At 36.4% G+C, this 23,958-nt stretch overlaps 1 protein-coding gene across 3 annotated transcripts in view; it reads left to right on the top strand.

Moving 5' to 3' along the window:
• Positions 1-23,958, top strand: part of ptprua (protein tyrosine phosphatase receptor type Ua) — a 339,059-nt gene that overhangs the window by 122,751 nt on the left and 192,350 nt on the right. For all 3 annotated transcript variants that reach the window (XM_084132054.1, XM_084132053.1, XM_084132052.1), the window contains exon 3: positions 22,418-22,689. In XM_084132054.1, the coding sequence (XP_083988180.1) occupies positions 22,418-22,689 (272 nt within the window). The remainder of the gene's footprint in view (positions 1-22,417; positions 22,690-23,958) is intronic.

The raw sequence follows: 23,958 nt of genomic DNA, 5'->3' as shown, positions 1-23,958 counted from the left end.
TTCACTGAGGAGCTATTTTCTATGTCTTTTACTTTTTTTTTTTTTTGTGTAACAATTTGTTTAGGTTGATTTAGTGACATTAAATACACTTTTTGACCAATGAATTTGCTACCATATACAATAGAATTCTCAGTGCACATGTGTAGTATTTCACATTAACTATGAATATGATCCAATAGCATTTGACAACCACAATGTGATTCTATTGATCTATTGAATTATCATTTAAAACATTTTTGTGAAACCTTGAATAGTAGGGCCATGGATGCAATTGCCTCCTTCATGGATGCATTTTCCCTTCATCTTAGTATTACATCCAGATTTGTATTATACCCGAATAGATTTTAGATGTTTAATAGATTTTTCTTTGCCTTACAAGAGGAGGTCAAGAGCAGGTCATATTTCTGCCTGTTCCGTATGCTCAACACACTGATTTATATTCATGCTGATTTATATTGATTTTGAGGACTTATTTGCCTCCAGCAACACCATTAAACATGGGACAATATTAAATTCCTGTGAATTATTAATGTTAATTTTTATTGCAGACAAGTTTCAACTAACTAACAGTTCAAAACTAGGCAAAAAAGCTTTCACTTTGTTTTAAATGCCTTTTGATTTCTGATTGGTCGCTGTGTGTTGCTCGGACGGCAGATAGGAATGGAGAAGTGTCCATTTTAAAAGTACACAGGTGGTTGGTGGCCCGTTGGGCTGCTGCCAGTCCTCTGGGGTTTAAAGGATCCGGCAGTTAATCCGGCGCCCTCTTTTATTCACCAACGCTTTTACATTTTAAATTACCATTCATTCAGCCGGCCAACCGTCACGCCAGCTGACACACTATGGCTTCACAGATGTTAAATCATTCAGGGCAAGAGCTATTCTGCCCCCTACTGCCTAAATCTGAACATTAATATATATTTTTTTAAATATATAATATTACATATTATTTATTAAGTGATATTTATTTATAAGGTTTGTATTGTTGTTTATATTAATTAGTTAGTTACATGACTAATCAAACAAATCAACATATGAGTTGATTATTATAATAGTTGTTAATTGCAGCACTTGAATAACTACTTATAACTACTTAAAATAGCTTTTTGAGAAGGGTTAATTGTCAGCAGTGAAATAGAGAGACTGAAATGTGTCAGATTTCATAGTGTGGGCTCAACTACATTTTAAAGTGTGCCTGTTGCATTTGTGTTAGTATGTTCAGTGAATGTTCTTGGATGAAGCATGTGGACATCATTGTTTGGTGCTTTGTGTGTGTGTTGTGGCAGTGGACGTTTTTCTGTCCAAGTGTCTCTCTTGTGTGTTCTTTCTTTCTTGTGACAGATAGCGTCTTATCAGCGGGCCGGTTTGAAACTCAAATGGCCGGTGCTTTAGTCCAGTCTAGCCTGGAGGAGGTCATCAACCGTTTCATTCACTTCAGCCCAAATCCCTCCTCTGATAGCATCTCCATTCCAGCAGCCATTAATCCAAACGCTTCTTCCTCTACTGCAGTCCATCCAAAATGCATTTAGTAGAGGTCAAACGCAGACATCAAATCAGCCAAATGAACAGATACTGATGGGATCTGTTCTATTAATGGGTGGAGTTTCATTTTGGTTTGTGTCCTGGAAGAGATACAACAGCAGCATGTCTTCAACAACAACAGTATTTCAGTCAGTCTTGAGTGGCTTTGTTTTAGCTTATCTTCAGTGTCTTTGTATATTCTTTTTACACATGCTGTTCTCTGAATATTCAAAAATTATTATTATTATTATTTTGGTGATGTGTAGTATTCTCATATTTATAAGAACAATTGGATTTTTACTATGCCATCAATTATTGTGTATTGTTATTATAATAAATACATTTAATTAAACATATGGCAGAGCAGCTGAATGGTGCGAAGATCATTGCACTCTCTATTGTACCGACTTGAATGTGCTTTTTCTTCAACCCGACAGATATTAATTTCGCTACTATTTTGTCTTTGATTCCCTTTTACTCTTTTATTTCATGTTTGCTGTGAAATGGACTTTCCACTTACTGAATGTCCAGGAGACATTTCTACTATTTAGCAAACTAACTTTAATAACTGTGTGGAAAAAAACAAAACAAAACAAAAACATTATTCACACATACATTTATTCCTCAAAGCATAAAAACTGTATCACATCCACTCTTTTTTTTATTTATTCAGAAACATAAGCATAACACTTTATTTTAATGTGTCCCTGTTACAGTGTATTTAAAGCCCATGTTGCAGGTTAACCACCACTGTCGATTAATGGGCACATAAATCACTCAAGATATGTATATCATTTTTAAAATGTCTCAAAAATGGTCTTAAAGACCATTTTTTTACGTTTTTGGTATTAACGTTTTTTTTTAACGCAATTCGGTTATGACGTCACGTTGGGGAGAAGTGGAGGAAAGGTAGCCTCAGCCTAGTATTAGAACTATGGAGAATGAGTGGAGAGTTGGTGAAGTGTCCTGGTGAGTTGCTATCATTTAGCAACGCAGCAATGAGCACTGGAGCTAGTCTACGAGCAGCAGTGCACAATAACGACACATTTTTTTTTTTTTTTTTTACTGTCATTGAATAGCGAGTGAAAAATCAACGTTTTCTTTATATCTAGTGGCAGTGATCATGACGTTAGTTCAGATAAGTACCGGTAACCTTTGTCATGTCATAGTGCTGGTAAACTTTGTCTTTGTCATCTAGAAATAGAAGGCATCATGCTAGCTATATGGGCGTTTCTAAGCGTTTATCTCTTCCTCCGGTGAAAATGTTGTTGCAAACGTAGCTGCCGCGTGTCTGTAGCTGTCATAGCAAAAGTCATAGTTAATTGTTAATTAATAAAGAGAATTAGATCCTAATCTAAAGTGTGAATTTTATTTAAAGTGCGTGCATACTTAGTATGCAAGTTGATATTCTTATCATATTTTTTACAAGCACATGTTACCACTTCCAAATTAAATCAATCTTTATAAGTGATTTATAATTGTTAAAGAAGGCTGGAAGTGAAAAACGCCTTATTTTCAGGTGTGCATAAACAGGTTTTCTTTTACAGTTAAAATGGGCCAAAAAAGAGATTTAGCGCCCTATCTTACACCGGGCGCAATGCAGCGCCAAGCGCGACACAAATGTTTTTTGCTAGTTTCAGTCCGACGCAGTTATCATTTTCACATCCTGCCACGTTGTTTAAATAGCAAATGCATTTGCGCCCATTTGTGCGCCCATGGGCGTGCTGGTCTGAAAACGAGGTGTGTTCTGGTGCATTGTTGGCATGTTGCTATTTTGAGGCTACAGAAATAGACTGTAGAATAGACAATATTTTTTTTTGTAATTTAATGAGCGCCTTAGTAATGTGCGCCTATAGGTGGGTCCACAATGTGCATACACTCTGCTTATTAAACAGCAGCAGCACACAAACATGCCAAATATTTAAAATAACAGGATTACAATGTAAAAGATTATTATTGTGTACATAAAGATATGGTGGAATCCGACTTGTCCCGTAGATGGTCTGCTTGTGCACTTTTAACTCGCGCACGAGCAGTTTCGTTTGCACTCTGGAGACGCGTTCGGTCTTTCCATATTAAATTCCATCATGTAAATAGCAAATCTGCCATGGTGCAACTGGCATTTAAAGGGAATGGGAGATGAGACTCTGATTGGTTTAACACACGTAAATCCCAAAACACACCCATTACTCATTATGAGAATAGGGACAACCCTTTTAGACCATGCGCCGGGCGCGCCGATCATTTTTCCCGTCGTTAAACTAGCAAAAGTGGATTCGGACCTGCCCTTAGTGTGCTTTCACCATGCGCTTTAGACCATGCGCTTAGATCGTTAAAATAGGGCCCTTAACACGCAACGAAAAGTAAAAAAATATATATTAAATGCTCTTTTGCTCATGAGAATTATGCAATACTAAAAATGACCAATGGTGGACAGCAAAACGGTTCAGCAGGGGTCATAAAACAGGCCAATAAGAAAAGACACGTTTAGGGATTAAGGTGAATAATTAGGTGTGAAACCATCAGAAACACTTTATTCTCCAGTGCCTCCATTTTCCAGAACGGCAACCAAACTTGAGTCTCCAGAAGTACAAGGTGTAAAGATCTCAGAGACTTTACTATGGTAAAAAATCCTGAAATATGCCCCACACTTAATATAAATCACAAGCTGTAGTGTTGTGAAATACATGAAGAGTGTTTTTTATAGGCTTTATTGAGAGGTTGGGAGTGACTCTTGAAGGACAAACACGACATCCTCTCTTACCACTGTTTGAAGAATACAACACCTCAGCTTGTGATTTTTATTAAGTGTGGGTCATATTCCAGGATTCTTTACCTAAGTAAAGTCTCTGAGATCCTTACACCTTGTACTTCTGGAGAATTCCAGTTTGGTTGTCGTTCTGGAAAATGGAGGCACTGGAGACTGAAGGGTTTCACACCTATTTCTTCACCTTAATCCCTAATTTGTTTTGCAGTTAACATGTGTCTTTTCTTCTTCTTTTATGACCCTGCTGGAACCATAAGCATTTTTCTGTCCATTGGTCATTTCTAGTATTGCATCTTTCTCATGAGCATTTCATAAGTTTGGACTTTTCAGTGCGAGTTAAATCTATTTTTTGGCCAATTTTAACTGTAAAAGAAAACCTGCTTAATTATGCACACCTGAATATAAGGCGTTTTACACTTCCAGGCTTCCTTAAAGGGGTGGTTGATTATAATTTCACTTTTCTAACTTTAGTTAGTGTGTAATGTTGCTGTTTGCGCATAAACAACATCTGCAAAGTCACAACGCTCAAAGTTCAAAGCAAAGGAAGATATTTGCTTTTAAAGAAATCGTTTTTTTAAGGACTACAGCAAACGGCTGGTAGGGACTACACGAGCTTCCTCCCGGGTTAGTGACATCACTAACCCTATAATTTACATAAACCCTGCCCCCGGGAACAAGATTTATAGATTATCATGACAGAATATGCTAATCATTGACTAGAAGATAACTACACATAAGCTACATAAATTCATCAACTAACCATTCAGAAACGTCCTGTTGCATTCTACATGTTGTCACTTCTTCTTGAGTCTCTCCATCATTGTCTGACTCCAGTTTGAACATAAACACTGACATTTTCAGTGCATGTCTGTGTGAGGTAAAAGGACAGGAGCTCTTGAAGCTCCGCCCCCTGTGCTGAGAGCAGCAGCTCATTTGCATTTAAAGGGAAACACACAAAAACGGTGCGTTTTTGCTCACCCTCAAAAAGTGACCATTTTAACATGCTATATAAGAATATCTGTAGGGAATTTTGAGCTAAAACTTAACATACACACTCTGGGGACATCAGAGACTTATTTTACATCTTGTGAAAAGGGCATTATACCACCCCTTTAACAATTAACTATCACTTATAAATCATTAAATACAAAATGTTATAAAGATTAATGTGGTTTGGAATTGGTAAAATGTGCTTGAAATTTTTTTTTATCAGAATATCAATTTGCATAATAATTCTCCACGCACTGTGTATATATAGCATTCCTTTTAGTCTAAAAAAGAAAAAAAAGTGCATGTGTGTGTTTGTCATTACCCTGGTGACCAACATGTTGCTGGCATTTAGACTGTACGATAGCAATCACTTTGTGTGAAAGGTTCTTTTAATTTGGCTCATTAATTCGATTTCTTAATAATTCATGTTTGATTATATCTGTGCCGCAGGGCTTTGTTGTGGAGATGTCTCAGTGGGTTTGTGGATTATAGAGGTCGCGCGATGCTGAACGGATCCCTCAGCCTCGTGCTCTTCAGTTGTTTGTTTATTGGTGGTGTTTATTCAGAGATGTGAGAAAGAAACTGCGGTACGGTTCCCTCATCTGCCTCAGATGGCTACCGTCAAAGACAATCTCTCCAACTCTACCTTTCTACACTTTCACCTTTTTTCTCCCTCCAGCGAGCTTAAAATTCTAGTTTTCTCTTTTGTGCTGGGACTTATACAGAAAGCAAAATTACTTGGCATGGTTGAGTTTTTTTTAATGAAAGAAAAATGTGTCCAATAACTGAACCGAGAGTTGAAAAACAAAAGTATGCTGTATAACATTATCATTACTTTCATTACTGACTCATTAACAAACATTGTAATAATATAATATAATATTTTCGGGCAAATTACTTGAATCGTGAATAGTATTCTCAGATCAGTTATTGGTACATGCTAACTGATATATTGTAAATTGCCTATTACCTACTAATCTAGAACATAAACTAGTGTTCAAACGTTTTAGGTTCAGTGAGATTGTTTTTGAAAGAAATGTCTCATACTCACAAATTCTGCTTGTTTTTTAATCAAAGATATAGTATAAACAGTAATATTGTAAAATATTCATACAGTTTTTTATGCATTTCTGTAATGGCAAATGACAATTTTCAGCAGCCATTACTCCAGTCTTCAGTGTAAAATGATCCTTCAGAAATCAGTCTGATATGTTAATTTGATGCTTAAGAAACAGTTCTTATTGTTATCAATGTTGAAAGCAGTTGTGCTGTTTCATATTTTTTGGGAAACTTTTCAAGATTCTTTGATGAATAGAAAGTTGAAAAGAACAGCATTTATTTGAAATATAAATATTTTGTAACACTATAAATGTCTTTATTGTCTTGTGATCATTTTAATGTGTTCTTGCTGAATAAAAGTATCACTTTCTTGAAAAAAAAATCTCACTTACTAAGAGATCGAGAAAGGAGAGTCCTTCAGTTGCAGCTTGACTGCATGATTTATAACATAGATATCTCATTATCTTTCACTCCCTGTATGCTACAATTGTTGTTAAATGAAATTACATCAATTCTGATCTGATTTGTGACGGCTGGTGGGTTGTAAAATAGAGGAGGTACACAAAATTTTAGCGGGCGAATCCCCTCTCAAGGATTTTTTTTTTCCGACACATATACAGCAAGAAGCAAAAATCCATCCTTCTGTCCTTTCAAAAGTCTATGCTAAAAGTGTATGCTAGGCCGTTCAGTGAAACTGATTGTTGTAGGCGTGTAGTCTTCCTTCATTTTTAATTCTTGTTGTTCGAATGGTAGTTTGGTAAATTTGTTTGCGACTGAATATTCAATATCTCTACTCTTCACACGTAGTTGGTATATGAGCGGTAGCAGTTCAAACTAATATCACGTAATTTACGTCTCTTCAATGATTGTTTGACATACCAAGGGAGGCTAGCCTCCTCTGCCATGTTTCTTTCCTCAACGCTCCTAATCGCTGAAAGTGAAATACTCAATGGTGATTGACTTTGTTTTTTGTGGGTTTTTTTTATTAATTGAGGCACAAGTCTCCGGCTATGGATTTGCCTCCCAATCCCCTTCTCTATCCCCTCAGACTCACCTTAACACAGTTTTCCAAACTTTTGTAATTACATTGGCAATTTCGGCGTGTTCGGGGAAGAGCGCAGTTACATTGGTGAAATTACAAGCAAGAAGTGCACATTCGGAAATATAAAATTAATAACTGGGAATTGTTTTTACCTTAAATCATCCTTCTCCCATTTTCACCTCAAAATTTTGGGTAGACTGTACCTCCCTTGCCTGCCCTGACGAGCCATCACTGGTTCTGATTTCTGAGAAGTCACACTCTAAAAAATGCTGGGTTGTTTTAAACCATGTTTGGGTCAAACCCAACCATTGGGTTTAAAATTGAATTAAGAAAATTTAAACCAACAGTTGAGTTGGTCCATATTTGACAGCATTTTTTAGAGTACATAGTCTTGTTTTACACAGCCCTAACTCACTCCAGACTCAAACAGTCAGTCATGATTTCTTAACTGAGATGTATATTCTGTATAGTATCTTCTGTATAGTATATAGATGTATAGTCTGACATAAATTATATGTGATGTTGCACAGTATGCTTTTACCCAAGGCAGGTAATGGGGTCATATCATACTGCACAATCTGACAAGCAACAACCGTAAAATAATAAATCACACCACCAGGCTTCAGTTTGCTTATTCAAAAGGGTAGCTTGACTATAGTCTGCAAAATTGGCTTGACTATTATAGCTTCCTCACAACTGAGATTTGATCATATCAATGTGGTGCGTTTTACAGTATGATTTCAGTGTTCTCATCTTGTTCAAACCCTTAATACCTGTCATTGTCCCTTACCTCTTCTCTTGCACACTTTCTCACCTCTGAAGAGTATCGCAGGTGTCCAGGGAAAGGGAAAGTGTTAGAAAGAGAGTCTCCAGCAGTCACCAGTTAAAGCAGAGCTGGATTCCCCTCAGGGAGACACAGACACACAGTTGGTTCTGAGTTGCTAATACTCTATTGATTTGCTCAATGGAAGAGGGTGTCCAGCATTTTAAAGCTTCAGACTGATGTCTCTCAAAACATATCATCACACACACACACACACACATGCGCGCGCGCGCATTGATGTCCTTGCTCTTATACTGCAGTGAGGTTATTTATATCAAATCATGTGCCACTTGGGTCAGTTATGCTACAGGACTTCAGGTTTTCAGGACTTTTGGAACTTTTCCAACAGTGTTAGAAAGTTAAAAAAGACTTTTAATAAAATACTAAAATACTAATAAATATGTTTATTTACTATCAAAAATTGCAAAAATAACATGTATTAACTTTTATTCACTTTCAAAAGAACATGTTAATAAAGTATGCATGAAACCACAGGCTAATCATGTTCAAATATATTTATTCCAGTTAAAATTTAAACAAAATCCTTTAAGGAATTTAGGGATCCTGTAAAGAGTTTTGCTTCATTAATAATTCACGTGAAGATTGAATGTTTGTGTCTTCATCTGAGAACTCAAATATGTGTAAGTAACAGTTTTTTATACTAGTGATTGGATAACCAGAAGTAATGAGTGACGTAACATTGAGTCTTCCTGGCAGAACTTTACGCTAAAGCTTTCATATATGTTAAAGCGCGTCATCACAATTGGCCAATCACAGACATATGTTGAGACACAATGGCCAATCAGAGGTGTTTAAGAATCCGTTCAACAGCGCTCAAAATGCTAGAGGGAAATGCTGGTATCGTCACATTTTTAAATTTCAGTACCGACTTGGTACCAAAGTCTGTACTTTTTGACAACTCTACATGCAGGTATTTTTTAAGTGCAAGGACAATGTAAAAGCATGTACGTTCACATTAAATTTCAGAGGAACACTGATAAAGGCCATGACACACCAACCCAATGTCAAAGAACTAGTGGCAATGGAATCCAACTGTGTTATCGCCTCACGTGAGCTGCGCTTGAACACACCGCAACGACTGCAGCTGACTGCCAACCAGCATGTGCGTTCTCCACCTGCCTGGAAGGACATAACTGTCTATATTAGCTAGTATCAATTATCTTTATATGTCTTTCGAAAAAGGGAAACTGAAAAGAATGCAGATATACCAAGTGTAAACGATGCAGTGCTTGCTTAATATCAATCATATTGATCACTTTCTTCATTCCAAGCGGTTATGAAAATGATCAGGAATGGAATGATCAGGTAAGATGATGTCAAATTAGAACAGCCTTCTGTCTGTGCCATTTTCTTCGATCACGTTCATCACTTTTGCTTTTATTCTCATGCACTGACTCATTTGCTAAACCGGTCAGCTATTAAAGGAATAGTTCACTTCAAAATGAAAATTCTGTCTTCGTTTACTCACCCTCAAGTTGTTTCAAACCTGTATACATTTCTTTCTTCTGCTCAACACAAAGGAATATATTTTGAAGAATGTCGGTAACCAGACAGTTGATGTACCCCATTGACTTTCATAGTAGGAAAAAAAAAATTATGCCGATTCAACATACTGAATCAGGCGAACTGACGCCGACTGGGCCTGACTAGGGCCGATGTGTGGAACACACTTCAAAAACTAGTCGGACGACGGCCGACCGTCGGCTTGGTGTGTCACGGCTCTAATGCGCTGCAGGAGCAGCTTGCAGTGAACATTGATCCAGACTATTAAAATGTTGAGCAAGCAATCTCACTGGCTGCAGTATCAGCAGAGGCCAATCACCATGCGCCATGCCAATTATGTGATTGCTAGCAGACTGCACATAAAGCCTGTCATCTGCAAGTTTCATGACTTAACAGGGTATTTGTCACATAATATGTTATAAAAAAAAAAACCTTCAAATTCACTTTTATTTATATACATTTACATGATTTTTTCAATGCATTCAAGGTGTACTTTTCATTAGTTCCCATGACCTTGCTAGTCCCATTCTTAAGTTTGAGCTACAGCAATGGGATATGCTGCAATGCATATTGTATACTGGAATGTACATATGCTACTACATTGTAGCATATACATTGTAGCCTAAAATCTTGATGAAAAGGAAAATATGTTTATGTCCATGTAAACTATTCCTATATAAATGAATTTAGTGCAATGTATAGGTGATATATGAATGGCCATACTAAAACATTGGTTTTGTTTGCTTATCGAGTTATCCAACATTTTTTGAAGCGAACAAAATGAATTTCACATCCCACAGAGTAGAACATTCGAGGACTGATCCTAGATCAATATTTTCCTCCGAGACATATCCGTGCCCAGATGTGACAGTTTTGTCCATTGTGCTCTGAGCTTTGAAGGAAATCCGGTTCAAAAACAGCACAATTTGATGAACACTGCCTTAGAAAGAGATCTGTGATTGTTTGCTGGGGTCTAGAGGGGCATCTCTGACCAGTTGGCATTGCCATCTTCGCCCATTCTCATGCAACTCCCTATTCAAGCGCTGCCTGAACAGCCTGCAGCTCTGTAAATGCCAAAATCTGCATCGACTCCGAGCTCCAAAGAACACAGGCAGTGAGCCTGCAGGGTTTAAACCCATGAGAGTGAAACGGGAAGGGGAAGAGGATGAAAGCCGGGATGAGACAGACTGAACTGAATATTTGCTTTTTGTTTTGCAAAAAAAGACAATGTTTTTGCTGCAACCTGCTGATGTCCTTCAAATAACATCCAAGGTGACTGTAATAAAGTCACATTTGATACAAAAAGCAGAATTGATGCAACAAAGCAATTGTTCAGTTTTAAACAGCGTAATGAAAGAAGGACGGGTGAGAGAAACTAATGAGCTTATTTAGATCAAGGCCGATTTGACATACGACTGTCACAGCTCTTCTCAAAGATAGCGCAAGCTACCCTGCCACTTCCAAAAGAATCAAAACCATTGATGTAAAACAGTGATTAAAATGCACATTTGGTACTTTTTCCATTCACCGCTTGTCTCTGAATGATGGTTTGGCATGCCCATGAAAACAGTGGGATCTCATTAGTATTCATACATAAAGCGTAGTTCTAATGCACTTAAAAAAATGTTTTGTACATTTGGATAAACACTCAAATGCATAATATGAACATATCAATAGCTTCTGCAACATCAACACTTTAGTGTTTATATATTATGCATACAAATGTTTAACAGCCTTTTGTTGAAGTTCACAGAATGTTACATTCATGGAAATCACAGTGATTTGGTGTAATTTACAATATGTGAGGTTGATTACATGTTTAATTCCAAATTGATTAAATGCGATAATCACATTGACAGTATTTTCTTTAGCATAAATTTCAACGTATGAACAGCGGAAACTATTTATTTGTCATTAAAAAGGGCTTTCTCATAATGTTTCATTATTTACTGATGAACAGGAATCCTGGAATGAGATTGTATTGGACTCTGCCACTCAGTGCTTGCACAAAAATTCCAGTGATTGCAGTTCTGACCAGTCTTTTGTGAGCAGCACACATGATTCATACATATTTTTTTCATCTCTAAAGATTTTCAAACATCAACTTCTTATGTTCTTTAAAGGGGCAGCAAATAAACCTGCTGCATAATGTTAATCAGAAAAGGACAAATAAATCACTCTGCTCTTGACTAAATACCTTTTGTAACTTTAGAAAGATCCATCTATATTTAATTTATACAGTGATGAATATGCAGTGTTATTTCACATCCGATTCATTCACATTTCTGTAGGCTACCTGGAAACTATAGAACTACCTTAAAAATCTAAAAACTGTTTATTTCATGTGTAGCCTTTCTTTGTTCTATTGTATTTATTTGTGCTATTTGTAATTTGATTATTTGTTCTTATTTTACTACTGACTGTTTACTTGTCTTTAATAATGTTTTAAATTAGCATTAATTAGACTTGTAGTTTTGCTGTAGTATCAACATTGGAATAGAGAATTGTGATATTTCACTGGTATCTAAACATTTAAACCACTGACCCAATCCTTATCACTTAGCCCTGCGGGAGTTGCTCTAAATATGCGCTGCATTAAATGAAAGATAAAATATGATAGAGCAATAGAATGAACAGTGAAAGTAACTGAAGCTCAATACATTTTAACAGGCTTAATTAAGCATGAAAATAACTGAAGAAAATATATATTTGCTGAACAAATTGAGCCAACTAATAATATTTATATATATATATCTCTACCCAATACATTTAAAAATTACAAATGCAGTGAAAATACAGGTATCTGTACTTTATCAGCAAGTACCAAAAATTAAAGTATCAGTATCGGACTCATTCTGGAAAAAGTGGTATCGGTGCAATCCTAATAAATACTGTAAAAAATGTGTTGCTTATTGCTATTTTTTGTGTTAGATAATACATTAACTAATGCTAACAAATGCAACCTTATTATAAAGTGTTACCGGAACAACATTCAGAGTTACTTGCACTTGGTGTAAATAGCACTTGCAAAACAACACTCCAATAGTCTGTATAATACATAGTTTGATATGTTTATTTAAACTAAACATAAGTATACACCATTTTATAATCTTTTATAAAGTTACAAAATATTTTCATGGTTTCCACATTTATTTATTTATTTATTTATTTTGCTGTTTTCTACATTGATAAAAATAAGAAATGATTATTGAGCACCAAATCAGCATATTAGAATTATTTCTGAAGGTTCATGTGACACTGAAGACTGGAGTAACCAATTCAATTTACATTTTAAAATATATTAAATTGAAAACAGTTATTTAAAGTGTAATAATATTTCACAATAGTATTGTTTTACTGTATTTTATCAAATAGGTGCCTTGGTTAAGCATTGTACCAATTCAAAATTTTACCAACCCCAGACTTTTTTTAAAAAGTGTTAGTGCACAACAGATAATAAGAGCACAGATCGAACTAAATGATTATGATTTTTAATGTGTATTTGATATATATATATATTTATATACTGTATATATAATGTGTGTGTGTGTGTGTGTGTGTGTGTGTGTGTGTGTGTGTGTGTGTGTGTTAAATACATATAGTTAAGAAAACGAATGGCATCACTCTGATGAAACAGAGGACAGCAGGGCAGATTATTGATGGCGGAGGTTGAGAAGGGTTTTTAAAGAAGCGAAGAAGGGAAAATGAAGTTGAAACCAGCACTGCCTTTCCTTCGCCTCTGTGTGTGTTTGATAAAATCGTGTGCTGGGCCCATGGGTCTCGCTCTCAGCGAGGTGATGGAAATGCGCTGCTTCTAATCTCCTAATGTATGTTCCTTCGTCCTTGGCTGGGGCACATGGGAAAAAGATGGGGCCTTATCAGCGTTTATGAATTTATGGAAAATATTTCTGCACTGAAAATTTTCAGCCTTCTCTCGATCTTCCTCCATCGTTCTCTCACCCACCCACTCGCTCGCTTACTCTCGCACTTTCCTCTAGCGTACCAACTTCATACGAGTTTCAGCGGAGGATGGGAATCTGGCAAAGTGGTTGGCAGGAGTTTCTCTGTATTGGAGGGATGTTTCTAGAACTAATGCTTCTTTTTAGGCCATATACGTTGACAAGCTAATGACGTTGATATGAGGTCTATTTATACACACTCCTGAGAGCCCACACACTTTTACAATACGTGATTTCATTGTCAATATGAGCTGAGCCTGAGCAAAAGATGACAAGAAAACATGGTAGTTAATGAGCATGGGAAGATAATGTGCTAATTACTGAACTTCAAATAATGACATTGGAGTATTTTTTTTTCTATTAGTATCAGAGTTAATTAAAGCAACAACAAGCAGAAACTGCTCTTATCTACCTGTCAAAATGTCAACATGCTAGTATGCCTGTAGTACGGTGTGCTAATAATCTTCATGCCATAGAAGTCTTTTCGCAATTCTCTTAAAAGAACGTTCTGGGTTCAAAATGGAGAAAATCCTTTTGGCCCTCATTTTCTAAAACACAAGCAACATGTTTACAGGATGGGGCTGAAAATATGCCTATATGGGACAAGTAAAAAGTGTTAAAAGCAGAAATGTGCAGCTTGTATTTTTGTTAAAGCATCAGCTGTACAAAATGTGTGTTTTTACATTGTAAAACTGTTCTTTTAGAGGTGGGACTTCTGTTCAAGGTGGACAACCTTGTGTGTTACTTAATAGCACAGCAGACACAGGGGGCGTGAGGGACATCCTTTTAAAAACATTTGAAAACAGATTCTGAAGAAAAATTGATTCTGTCCACTGTTTCTTTCTATGTGCTGAACCTAAACTATGTCCATACTGAAAGTGTTTTAACATTCTCAAAAAAGATTAGATGGCTGCACCTTACAAAAGAGTTCATGTTGCAAATCATCCATCCATCCATCCATCCATCCATCCATCCATCCATCCGGTGATTGCTAGCAAGCCAGTCTAAAATAATGTTTATGATTCTACCAATAAATAATATAGGCTGGTGTATATGTAAGGGATAATGTAGAGCGAGGCGGTTGTTATAGCGAATACAACCCCGACAGGCTGATTGGGACCGACGCAAAGCGGGGGGGTCTTGGATCAGCCTGAAGGGGTTGTATTCGCTATAACAACCGCCTCGCTCTACATTATCCCGTTTATTACATGGCTACCCACCAAATAAATCAATAATTTGACACAAAATATTGATTTAAAAAGGAGTTTATTATTTCCGTCTCTACGGTTAGAATCCTGCGTCCATAGCAACGCTCTGTTTTTCATGGCAACGGTATGTTATACTTCCGCATTCTACATTGGAATCCAACCAAGCCATGTAATAAATAAATATATAAATAAATAAATATATATATATATATATATACATATATATATTCCCCATGGACTTACTTCATTACAAACTGTTTGAATGTCAACATTCTTCATAAAAAGTCTTCTTTTGTGTGCAGCAGAAGAAAGAAATGCATACAGCTTTGGAACAAGATGAGGATCAGATGATAGCAGAATTAAACATTTTGGGTAAACTATCCCTTTAAGATGTACTGAACTCAGAATGTTCTTATCATCATCTTTAGGTTCTTGTGGTACACCGTTTCGGTTCTATCAGTAAATAAGGAACAGTATAATTTCTGACGTCATATTTCCAGCAGCGCTCTGTCACGATCCATTTGTCTGACCTCCTGTCTCTCCTCCGCCACCTGTCAGGGCCTGAAAATGGGCTCCAGAAAAATGAGCGTGTGAAAAATTTCATTTGGGTCATGGTCCCTGGTGCTCACACCAGTCACACCCTTCAGCTGAGTGAAGGCAGGCTTCTACATGTGCCGGGAGAGGAAGGAGGGGGAGATGGAAATTAATAACTTCTGAGAAATGGACCCAGAGCCTCCAGGAAGCTTAGTCGTGATTACAGCAGCATGGGCGGCGGGTGCGAGTGGAACTGGGATTGTTCGTTGGAAGTGTTTGTAAGGTTCAGACATTATTACTATTTCATGCTTTGAAGTATCCCAAGCCATACCGGCCACCAAATAGCTCAGCTTCTTAACATCTTAATTGAAGATGTCTGAAACAATTTCAGTGTTAAAACAGACAGTTCAGGATGTTATGATTCCAGTGTATCCTTAGAAAGTGCCAACTCATGAAAAGCAAATTGCTGATGAATTCAAAGTAAATAAAAAACAGCAATTACAACCCATTTTACTTCCATAATAGGATATATTTCAGAGTGAGTCAGTATGTATTTCAAATGGTGACATCTTTTAACAGAAACTTTAAGTTGTTATACTAGAAAACATATAAAATACTTTCAGCTCAAATCAGTATTTATGTATCTTTATGAGTGAGTCAGTCAGTAGAGAAGACTAAATGAAAAATACTTCTACGGCATTTGTGACCCTGGATGACAAAACCAGTCACATGGGTCAATTTTTTAAAATTGAGATTTATACATCATATGAAAGCTGAATAAATAAGCTCCCCATTGATGTATGGTTTGTTATGATAGGACAATATTTGGCGGAGATACAACTATTTGAAAATCTGGAATCTGAGGGTGCAAAAAAATCGAAACATTGAGAAAATCGCCTTTAAAGTTGTTCATTTATGTTCGCGATTGTGCTGCATTCACTCACAAAAATAAATGTTTTATATATTTACGGTAGGAAATTTACAAAATATCTTCATGGAACATGATCTTTACTTTATATCCTAATAATTTTTGGCATAAAAGAAAAATCGATAATTTTGACCCATACAATGTATTGTTGGCTATTGCCACAAATATATCCGTGCGACATGTGACTGGTTTTGTGATCCAGGGTCACATTTATTAATATTAGTTAATGCTAATAAAAAAAATTAAAAAAAATACTTATATATTATTACAATCAAATGTTGTATTTGTGAATTTTTAAACTAACATGAACTAACTAGTAATGAACAGTTGGATTAAGCCCACCGACAACTATAGTTGCCGCAGTGCATAGTTGTCATTTTCTTTTTGTAAGTATTTTTCTAGATGTTATCCGTGTTTTATGTCTCAATGACATGCAAGCCATCAACCAAATAAAGGATTTCAAGAAAAAAAAAAAAAAAAAAGGTGTTCACTTCCTTCCTGTCACATGAGGCTGTCAACTTCCTACCCCTACTTCCAGGAAGCATGGCAAAGGCAAACCTTCCCAAAGAAAGGTCATTTTCTTCATATATTATATTATATTATATTATATTATATTATATTATATTATATACACAAATAATCATGAAGGTCTCTAGAATCACCCAAACAAAACAAATCTTACAAGAGATGTAAGTACATATATCATGGGAAAATGGGGTATACTGTGTTAATAGGTTAATAAATCAAGGTTATTGGTCTTGTTTAGTGCATAAACATAACTTAACCCTTTAAATGACATCTCTACTGTTCATAAATTGTCTGTATGCACTGTTATTTTTGTTATTTGCCTTTTTTGTGTGTTTTTTTTTTATATACTGTATAATTTTTTCTTCATTCTATTTATTTATTTTCATTTACATTTTTGATACACAATGCCTGTTATGGCTGCACTATGTTCCACCACTTTAATCCTTGTGCACTGTTCGTTTGTGGTTTACAGTCAGGCTGTTTGGGGTCTGAGAGACCCCAGGCAACAAAATGTAATTTTGTAACAAAATACTTTTTTTTTTTTTTTTAAAACAAATGTCATTTTACTCAGTTTCTTAATGTTTTTACTCCACATTTGGACATTTTTACTCCACAAAATTTATATAAATAGACAAAAATAAGTATTATTTTTTAAATAGGTTTTTATAAAAAAAAGAAAAAAAAAGTTTTTTTGTTTGTTTGTTTGTTTTTGCAAAATTCACATTATAAAAGACTCACATTTCTAAATTTCATTCATGGGGATAACATGGATCGTTTTACATGGTTTAGTGTAAGATTTTTGCCCATCTTTTGGAAAATGCAGTTTTGCAAGTAAATACAATATCACTTTAACCAGTAGATGGCTGCAGAGTTTAAAACTAAAAGACATCTTTTTCACAAGTTTTCCACTTAGATTCATATCCACTTAGATTAAAAGTTACTTTTTGTCAAAGTTTAGCAGTTTTTGTACTGAAAAAAAATCTGTTTTTCAATAATGTTACACCTGATCAGGATGTTACAAAATTCATTTGATTCTAATCATAGTATTTTTCAATAACATTATTGAAAAACAGATTTTTTTTTTTTTTCAGTACAATAAATGCGTAAACTTTGACAAAAAGTAACTTGTATTGTTATAATTGTGATTTCATAATATGTAGATATGAATACAACTGGAAAAAAAAACTTGTGAAAAGATGTATTTCAGTTAGTCAAATAGCAAATTGTTCTGCAGCCATCTACTGGTTAAAGTGATAATTTGTTACTTTTAAAACTGCATTTTCCAAAAGATGGGCAAAAATCTTTCACTAAACCATGTCAAATTATCCATGTTATCCCCATGAATGAAAGTTAGAAATGTGGGTCAAAAATACCCCAAACAACACAGAAGGGTTAAGACAAATGGATTTATTGTTTGTTGTGTTTTCATATTCAAGAAATTGTAAGCTATATGCAGCTTTTTTGGGTTCGCATCAAATGTTCTTCGACTTTTATACATAATATATTTGTTTATGAATAAAGATTGATCTGTTGAAAGAATTTTTTTTGAGATAGTTGCCAAATGTTATCCTTCTATTCATATTTGATATTAAGGGGGTGCATACAACATATTTGCCCACCGGCAACTATAGTTGCCGCACATTCAAATAAGATTTTCAAGAAAAAAAAGAAGAAGAAAAAAACCTGGGGAAAATAAATGCAGAACATGTTCACATAGGACACTATTAACACGACTATGAAACCATCAAACAAATTTGGGCTTGTTTAATAAGAAATAAATAAATATATTGGTTTCATGACTTTAAGTATGAAAACCATAGATTGGTAAGTTTAGTTTATTTGAGTGACTCACATCACCCACCTCATTATAACCCCCTACCAAGTTAATGGAAACTATTTAAGTTTTGCATCTCATTTCATTTCAGAATGCTGCATTCAAAAGTGCTAAAATTGCCAGTATATTTAAACGTTTCTTTCTGATACTGAGTTCTCCCAGGATACAGCACTTTTTTTTTCATTTGTGACTGTCATAGCCATTCACCGCAGGCACTGATGCACATTCAGGCCCTGATCTGCATAAAGACTGTCAGATGGACTTTTGATTTAAGAAGCTTCTTTTATCCTCTGTTCTCTTTAAGCCATGGTTCGAAAGTCCGTTCCATGAGAGCGCTCATGCATACAAACCTGACAGTTAGTCTGAAAACAAACGCTCATGTTCTCTTCCGGACAATGGAGCTGCAAACTTGTTCTTCAGCAGGTTGTTGTTTGAAACAGTCAAGCGGAAGAAACAACACACTTTAAATTTCAAATGCAGATGGAGGGCAGCTGTTGACCTTCGACTTAAGTTATTCACAATGGATGCAATTATTGAACCATATGTGCCATTATAAGTATATTTTTTTACACCTGAAAAAGGGCCAGAAGCTAACCTAATCTTATGGCAAAAATGGTAACCTAAACATATTATTTGTGAATTTAACATTTTGAAATGTTCTACAGAGGCGTCAACACAGGATTGTGGGAGCCGTGCTTTCAGTTAAAGAGATAATGATTACTATTCTAAATTTCTTTTAGAGCTCCTTGGATTAAAAACATTATTTCCCTCATTAGTTTGAAATAAAATTACAGTACGTTAATAAACTGTATACAGTTAGTTTTTAGTGTATTATTTTTTATCTAAATTAAAAATTATTAAGCATCATGTTTAATAACGACGGCCTGCCTTCAGTTGACAAATGCCCCATTTATATAAATACAACTATTAAATTGTATAGGCCTATTTAAAATGATTGTATTTACAAGTTTAGCTCTTTTGTTTTTTTATTCGCTTCATTCGTTGCACCTTTTTTCTGAATATTGCTTTATCTAAGTAGTCTACACTATTTAGATAAATCATTATTCAGAAACAGGTGCAGTTATTTGTCTATTATTTTTAATATGAGAGAAACCCCCACCTACACCTGCTACTGAAGTAAAAAAATAATAATAATAATTCATCTTCAGAACAAAGTGACTAAAAGAGGTGGGCACTGACAAGTACTGTATGCTAAAGACTTCTAGTACACCTCTTGAGACCAGGCTATTGAAGTTTACCTATAAAGTTCTTACTAGCTGGCCTCCATTTCCCTCAGCCCCATCAGGGGACAGGGGACCAATGTCCTACTTGCACCACTCTGAGCGGGATTCGAACCAGTGTCAACCGACATGGGAGACAGCATATTAACATGTACGGTAGTCTGCCTCTTGAGGCCAGAGGAGTGACGTTTTGCCTATACAGCTCTTACTAGATGACCTCTGTTAAGCTTACCCTAGTCTCAGCCTCAGACGTCACGCCCACGGAACGTTGGCTAAACGTCTGATGCATATGGCACACTTTTCTGGAAACACTTCAGGAGTTTCGAAGTCGCGACCTGATTGGTTGAATTCTACAGGATGTCCGCGAGACGTGTGTGTCGCGTTCTTTAACGGTCCGTCTGGAAACAAATGCCGTGACGCCAAAACCCCTCGTGGAAGAAGAAAGCCGTTGTGTTTACAACTGAGACAAATGAGCGCTTACCAGGATCAACTAAACGCTGGATTTTCAAAAGTATGTTAAGTTTGCGGCTCCATTGTTGCAGTAAACTTGCACAACGTTCTTGAATGAATAATTTATTAAATGCATGCCGGTCTGTTATTGTAGGGACATCGACATTATATTGGCACGCCCCTAAACATGATGCGGAACAAAACGAACTGTCATTGGTTGCGTTATATGTCAGTCAAACGTCCTCTTGGCCAAGAAAAGCTGCGATAGAGTCCAGACCTTCTGCCGTCAGTCTGAAGGTCTGGCTACGCGAGACTAAGCTTACCCCCATCCGGGTCATGTCACCAATGTCCTACTCGCACCACTCCATACTCCAGAGGGATTTGAACCAGCTTTAAATGGCATGGGAGGTGGGTGCTAAAAAGTATGCTAAATATTTCTAGCATAGTTTTTGAAGCCAGGGGCGTGAAGAATACATCTCTGGCTCTCCGTTACACTCACCTCCATCCGGGTCACAACACCAATGTCATACTCGCACCAATCTCAGCAAGATTTGAACCAGCACCAACCAGTTTGGGAGGCGGGTGTGCTAAAAAGGACACTGACCACAGCAGCCTCTAACATCAGCCTTATTTTTTCTCAGAAATGACTGGGATCCTTATTTTCATTTTCAGACATCCACTTGTCTTTTCTTCTACTGTGGCTCATTGAATCTCTGTGGGTTCTGTGCAGTTCTAAATGGATGAATGTTCTTCAGTTTATAGCAGGAGCCTGACAGATGTTAAAACAGCTTTGGGTTTATTTTTTTATGAATTGTGAAAAAAATGCAGAAATCAAGAGACTCAAATTTACCCTTAATGGCTGCCACCTGTTTTGATGATTGAAAACTGTAATTTAGCGGAACTCCAGCCCAGAAAACAACATATCAAGCTTCAGAAAAGCGTCCCATCTAAGGAAAATCATTAAATCTGTTATTGTTCATACTAAATTAAGTATTATTCTTCAATCTGTCATCATACGCCATTTAATCTACAGACATAAATGAAACCTTAAACAATGCGACCTGTGGAGAAGTAAGCTGTTACTATTTTAAACAATCAGACTTTCACATGGAGAATGATACATCTAGTGAAATAATTTACAGAGCTCTAAAATAAATTTACATTGAAGGAGGGACCTGAGTCATATCTAGAGACTAGAATAGTTTTGCACCAACACTACTCACATTTCCTTCCACAAAATGTAACAATCTGGGGCAAAAATTACAGAGAATAAAAGAAAGACAGCAGATAATGTCTTCAAAACGTTGAGCAATCAAAATGACTTCACATGTCACTGAGACTCAACACTTAATATTTTGTGTTTGTTAATGTCTTTGTAATATGTGTTGGGGTTTCTTATTGCTGTTAGTTTTAAAACTGTGTCTCGCTGTATGTGATGTATTTTGTGTGGTACCCTGATGGCAGACATTAGAGGTTTAATAACTGTGTCAGCGTGATTAATAATGGTGGAGTACCGGAGCAGAGCTGCCATCATCACTGCACTGATTACACCTGCTTTAAACTACATTACCCACAGTGAACTGTTATACTCACTGTTTCTAACTGCAAGAACTGCTTCTTCTTAGCAAGAGCTCCATCCCAGTTGCCCAACACAAAAGTTGAAGTGTAATTTGTATGTGCGCATTAGTGGTGGGGATTTTTCAGTGACTCTTTCGGCCGTTGCATGTCAGTAGGTGGCAAAAAGTGAATTAATGAGTGAGTCATTGTATCATTCACTCAACCATTTCATTCAGAAACACTGAATAATTCAGGAATGGCACTCCACTTCTGTGTACTGCTCGGTAGACATGCAGTGGTTGATTAATGTTTTGTCTTTGTTGTTGCTTTTTTGTCTGAGAACACAGAGTATGGGTTTTGAACAGCAATTCATGTAGTTTAACAAAATAAATAGTCCAAATAAACAGTGCCAAGTAGACCAAGAAAATAATCTCTCTCTCACTGTCTCTCTCTAGGCTCCTACATGATGGTGAACTCTTCTCAGTATGGTGCTGGACAGCGGGCTCAGCTTATGTTACGTCCGCTGAGTGAGAACGACACACACTGTGTGCAGTTCAGTTATTTTCTGTACAGCCGTGACGGACACAGTCCCGGGGGCCTGAGTGTGTATGTGCGAGTAAACGGTGGCTCACGGGGAAATGCCGTATGGAATGTGTCCGGCTCTCAGGGGCGGCAGTGGCATCAGGTGGAGCTGGCTGTCAGCACCTTTTGGCCCAGCGAGTACCAGGTGAGACAAATACCATGCACTCAAACACATCATGCACATCGACTTTGTTTCAACTTACATGTCACAATCATTTTGTCAAAATGTTTTTTACAGAAGTGTTTTTTTTTTGTTTTTTTATTTTGTTTTCATGCACATTTTATTACAGTGTCAACTGTAGGTTCGTATTATATATAGACATTAGGAAAAAATACATTAATTTATTGTAATTCATACTTACTGTATGTAGTTGTTACAGTAGTTCTAATACATTCTTACAAGATTTTTTGTTTTTGAAAGAAATCTCTTCTTAAAAAGAAATTTTAAAGAAAATCTCTTACTGACCCCCACATTTTGATCAGTAGTGTATAAGCACTTTTCTACTATTGGGCTGAAAAGTTCTGAGCATGATTGGTTACATTCTAGTCATGAATTTGCAGCACTACAAATGGATTTTTTTTTTTTTTTTTTACTGTGCCATTGGATCAGTAAAGAATCTTTTGATTCAGCAATAGTAATCGTTTTGCACAGTGGTGGAAAAGCACTAAATGTAACACAAACACTAAAAAAAAACACTGTTAGCCTTTCCTTGATCCTTTGAAATAAATGGACTGTTTTCCATGATTTAGACCCACTGATACTTATATATCAGTGTGTGTATATAGTAGTGTACACACACACACACACACACACACACACACACACGTATATATATATATATATATATATATATATATATATATATATACATATATGCACATATATGATTTTTTCCTACATACTTTTATACTCTACATATTGTATACATACTGTTACCTACCACTAAATATTTGTCTATTATCCTCAGCTCTTGGCTCTGTCAGCAGTGTGTGTTATTGACTCACTTGTTCCTCTGATGGTTAGTGCACAGAACACTGTCACCTTGTTAAAGGCTATGATTAATAACTTGTCCCTCATTTGCTCCCAAAAAAGGCCATAATGACCAGTAAGTTGGGTATGTTTGTGTGTGTGTGTGCGCTTATGTAAGTGCACAGTCAATTAACCCCCGCTTTTGTGTGGGACCCGTTTGAAAGAGGAGGTCCAGTGTGGTTTCCACAACCCTGACCCGTATCGCTCCTCTCTCCATAAATCAGAGCAGCCTTAATGAGATTACAGCCCTGCCACGATCAATGCACACACACACACACACACACACACACACACACACACACACACACACACACACACACACACACACACACACACACACACACACACACACAGACAGTACGCCACAGGGTTCCTACACAGACA

Source organism: Abramis brama (genome assembly GCF_963993115.1).
Source record: "Abramis brama genome assembly, chromosome: 12".
Taxonomy (NCBI): domain Eukaryota; kingdom Metazoa; phylum Chordata; class Actinopteri; order Cypriniformes; family Leuciscidae; genus Abramis; species Abramis brama.
The sequence above is the reverse complement of the archived record's forward strand: the minus strand, read 5'-3'. Positions and strand labels throughout refer to the sequence as shown.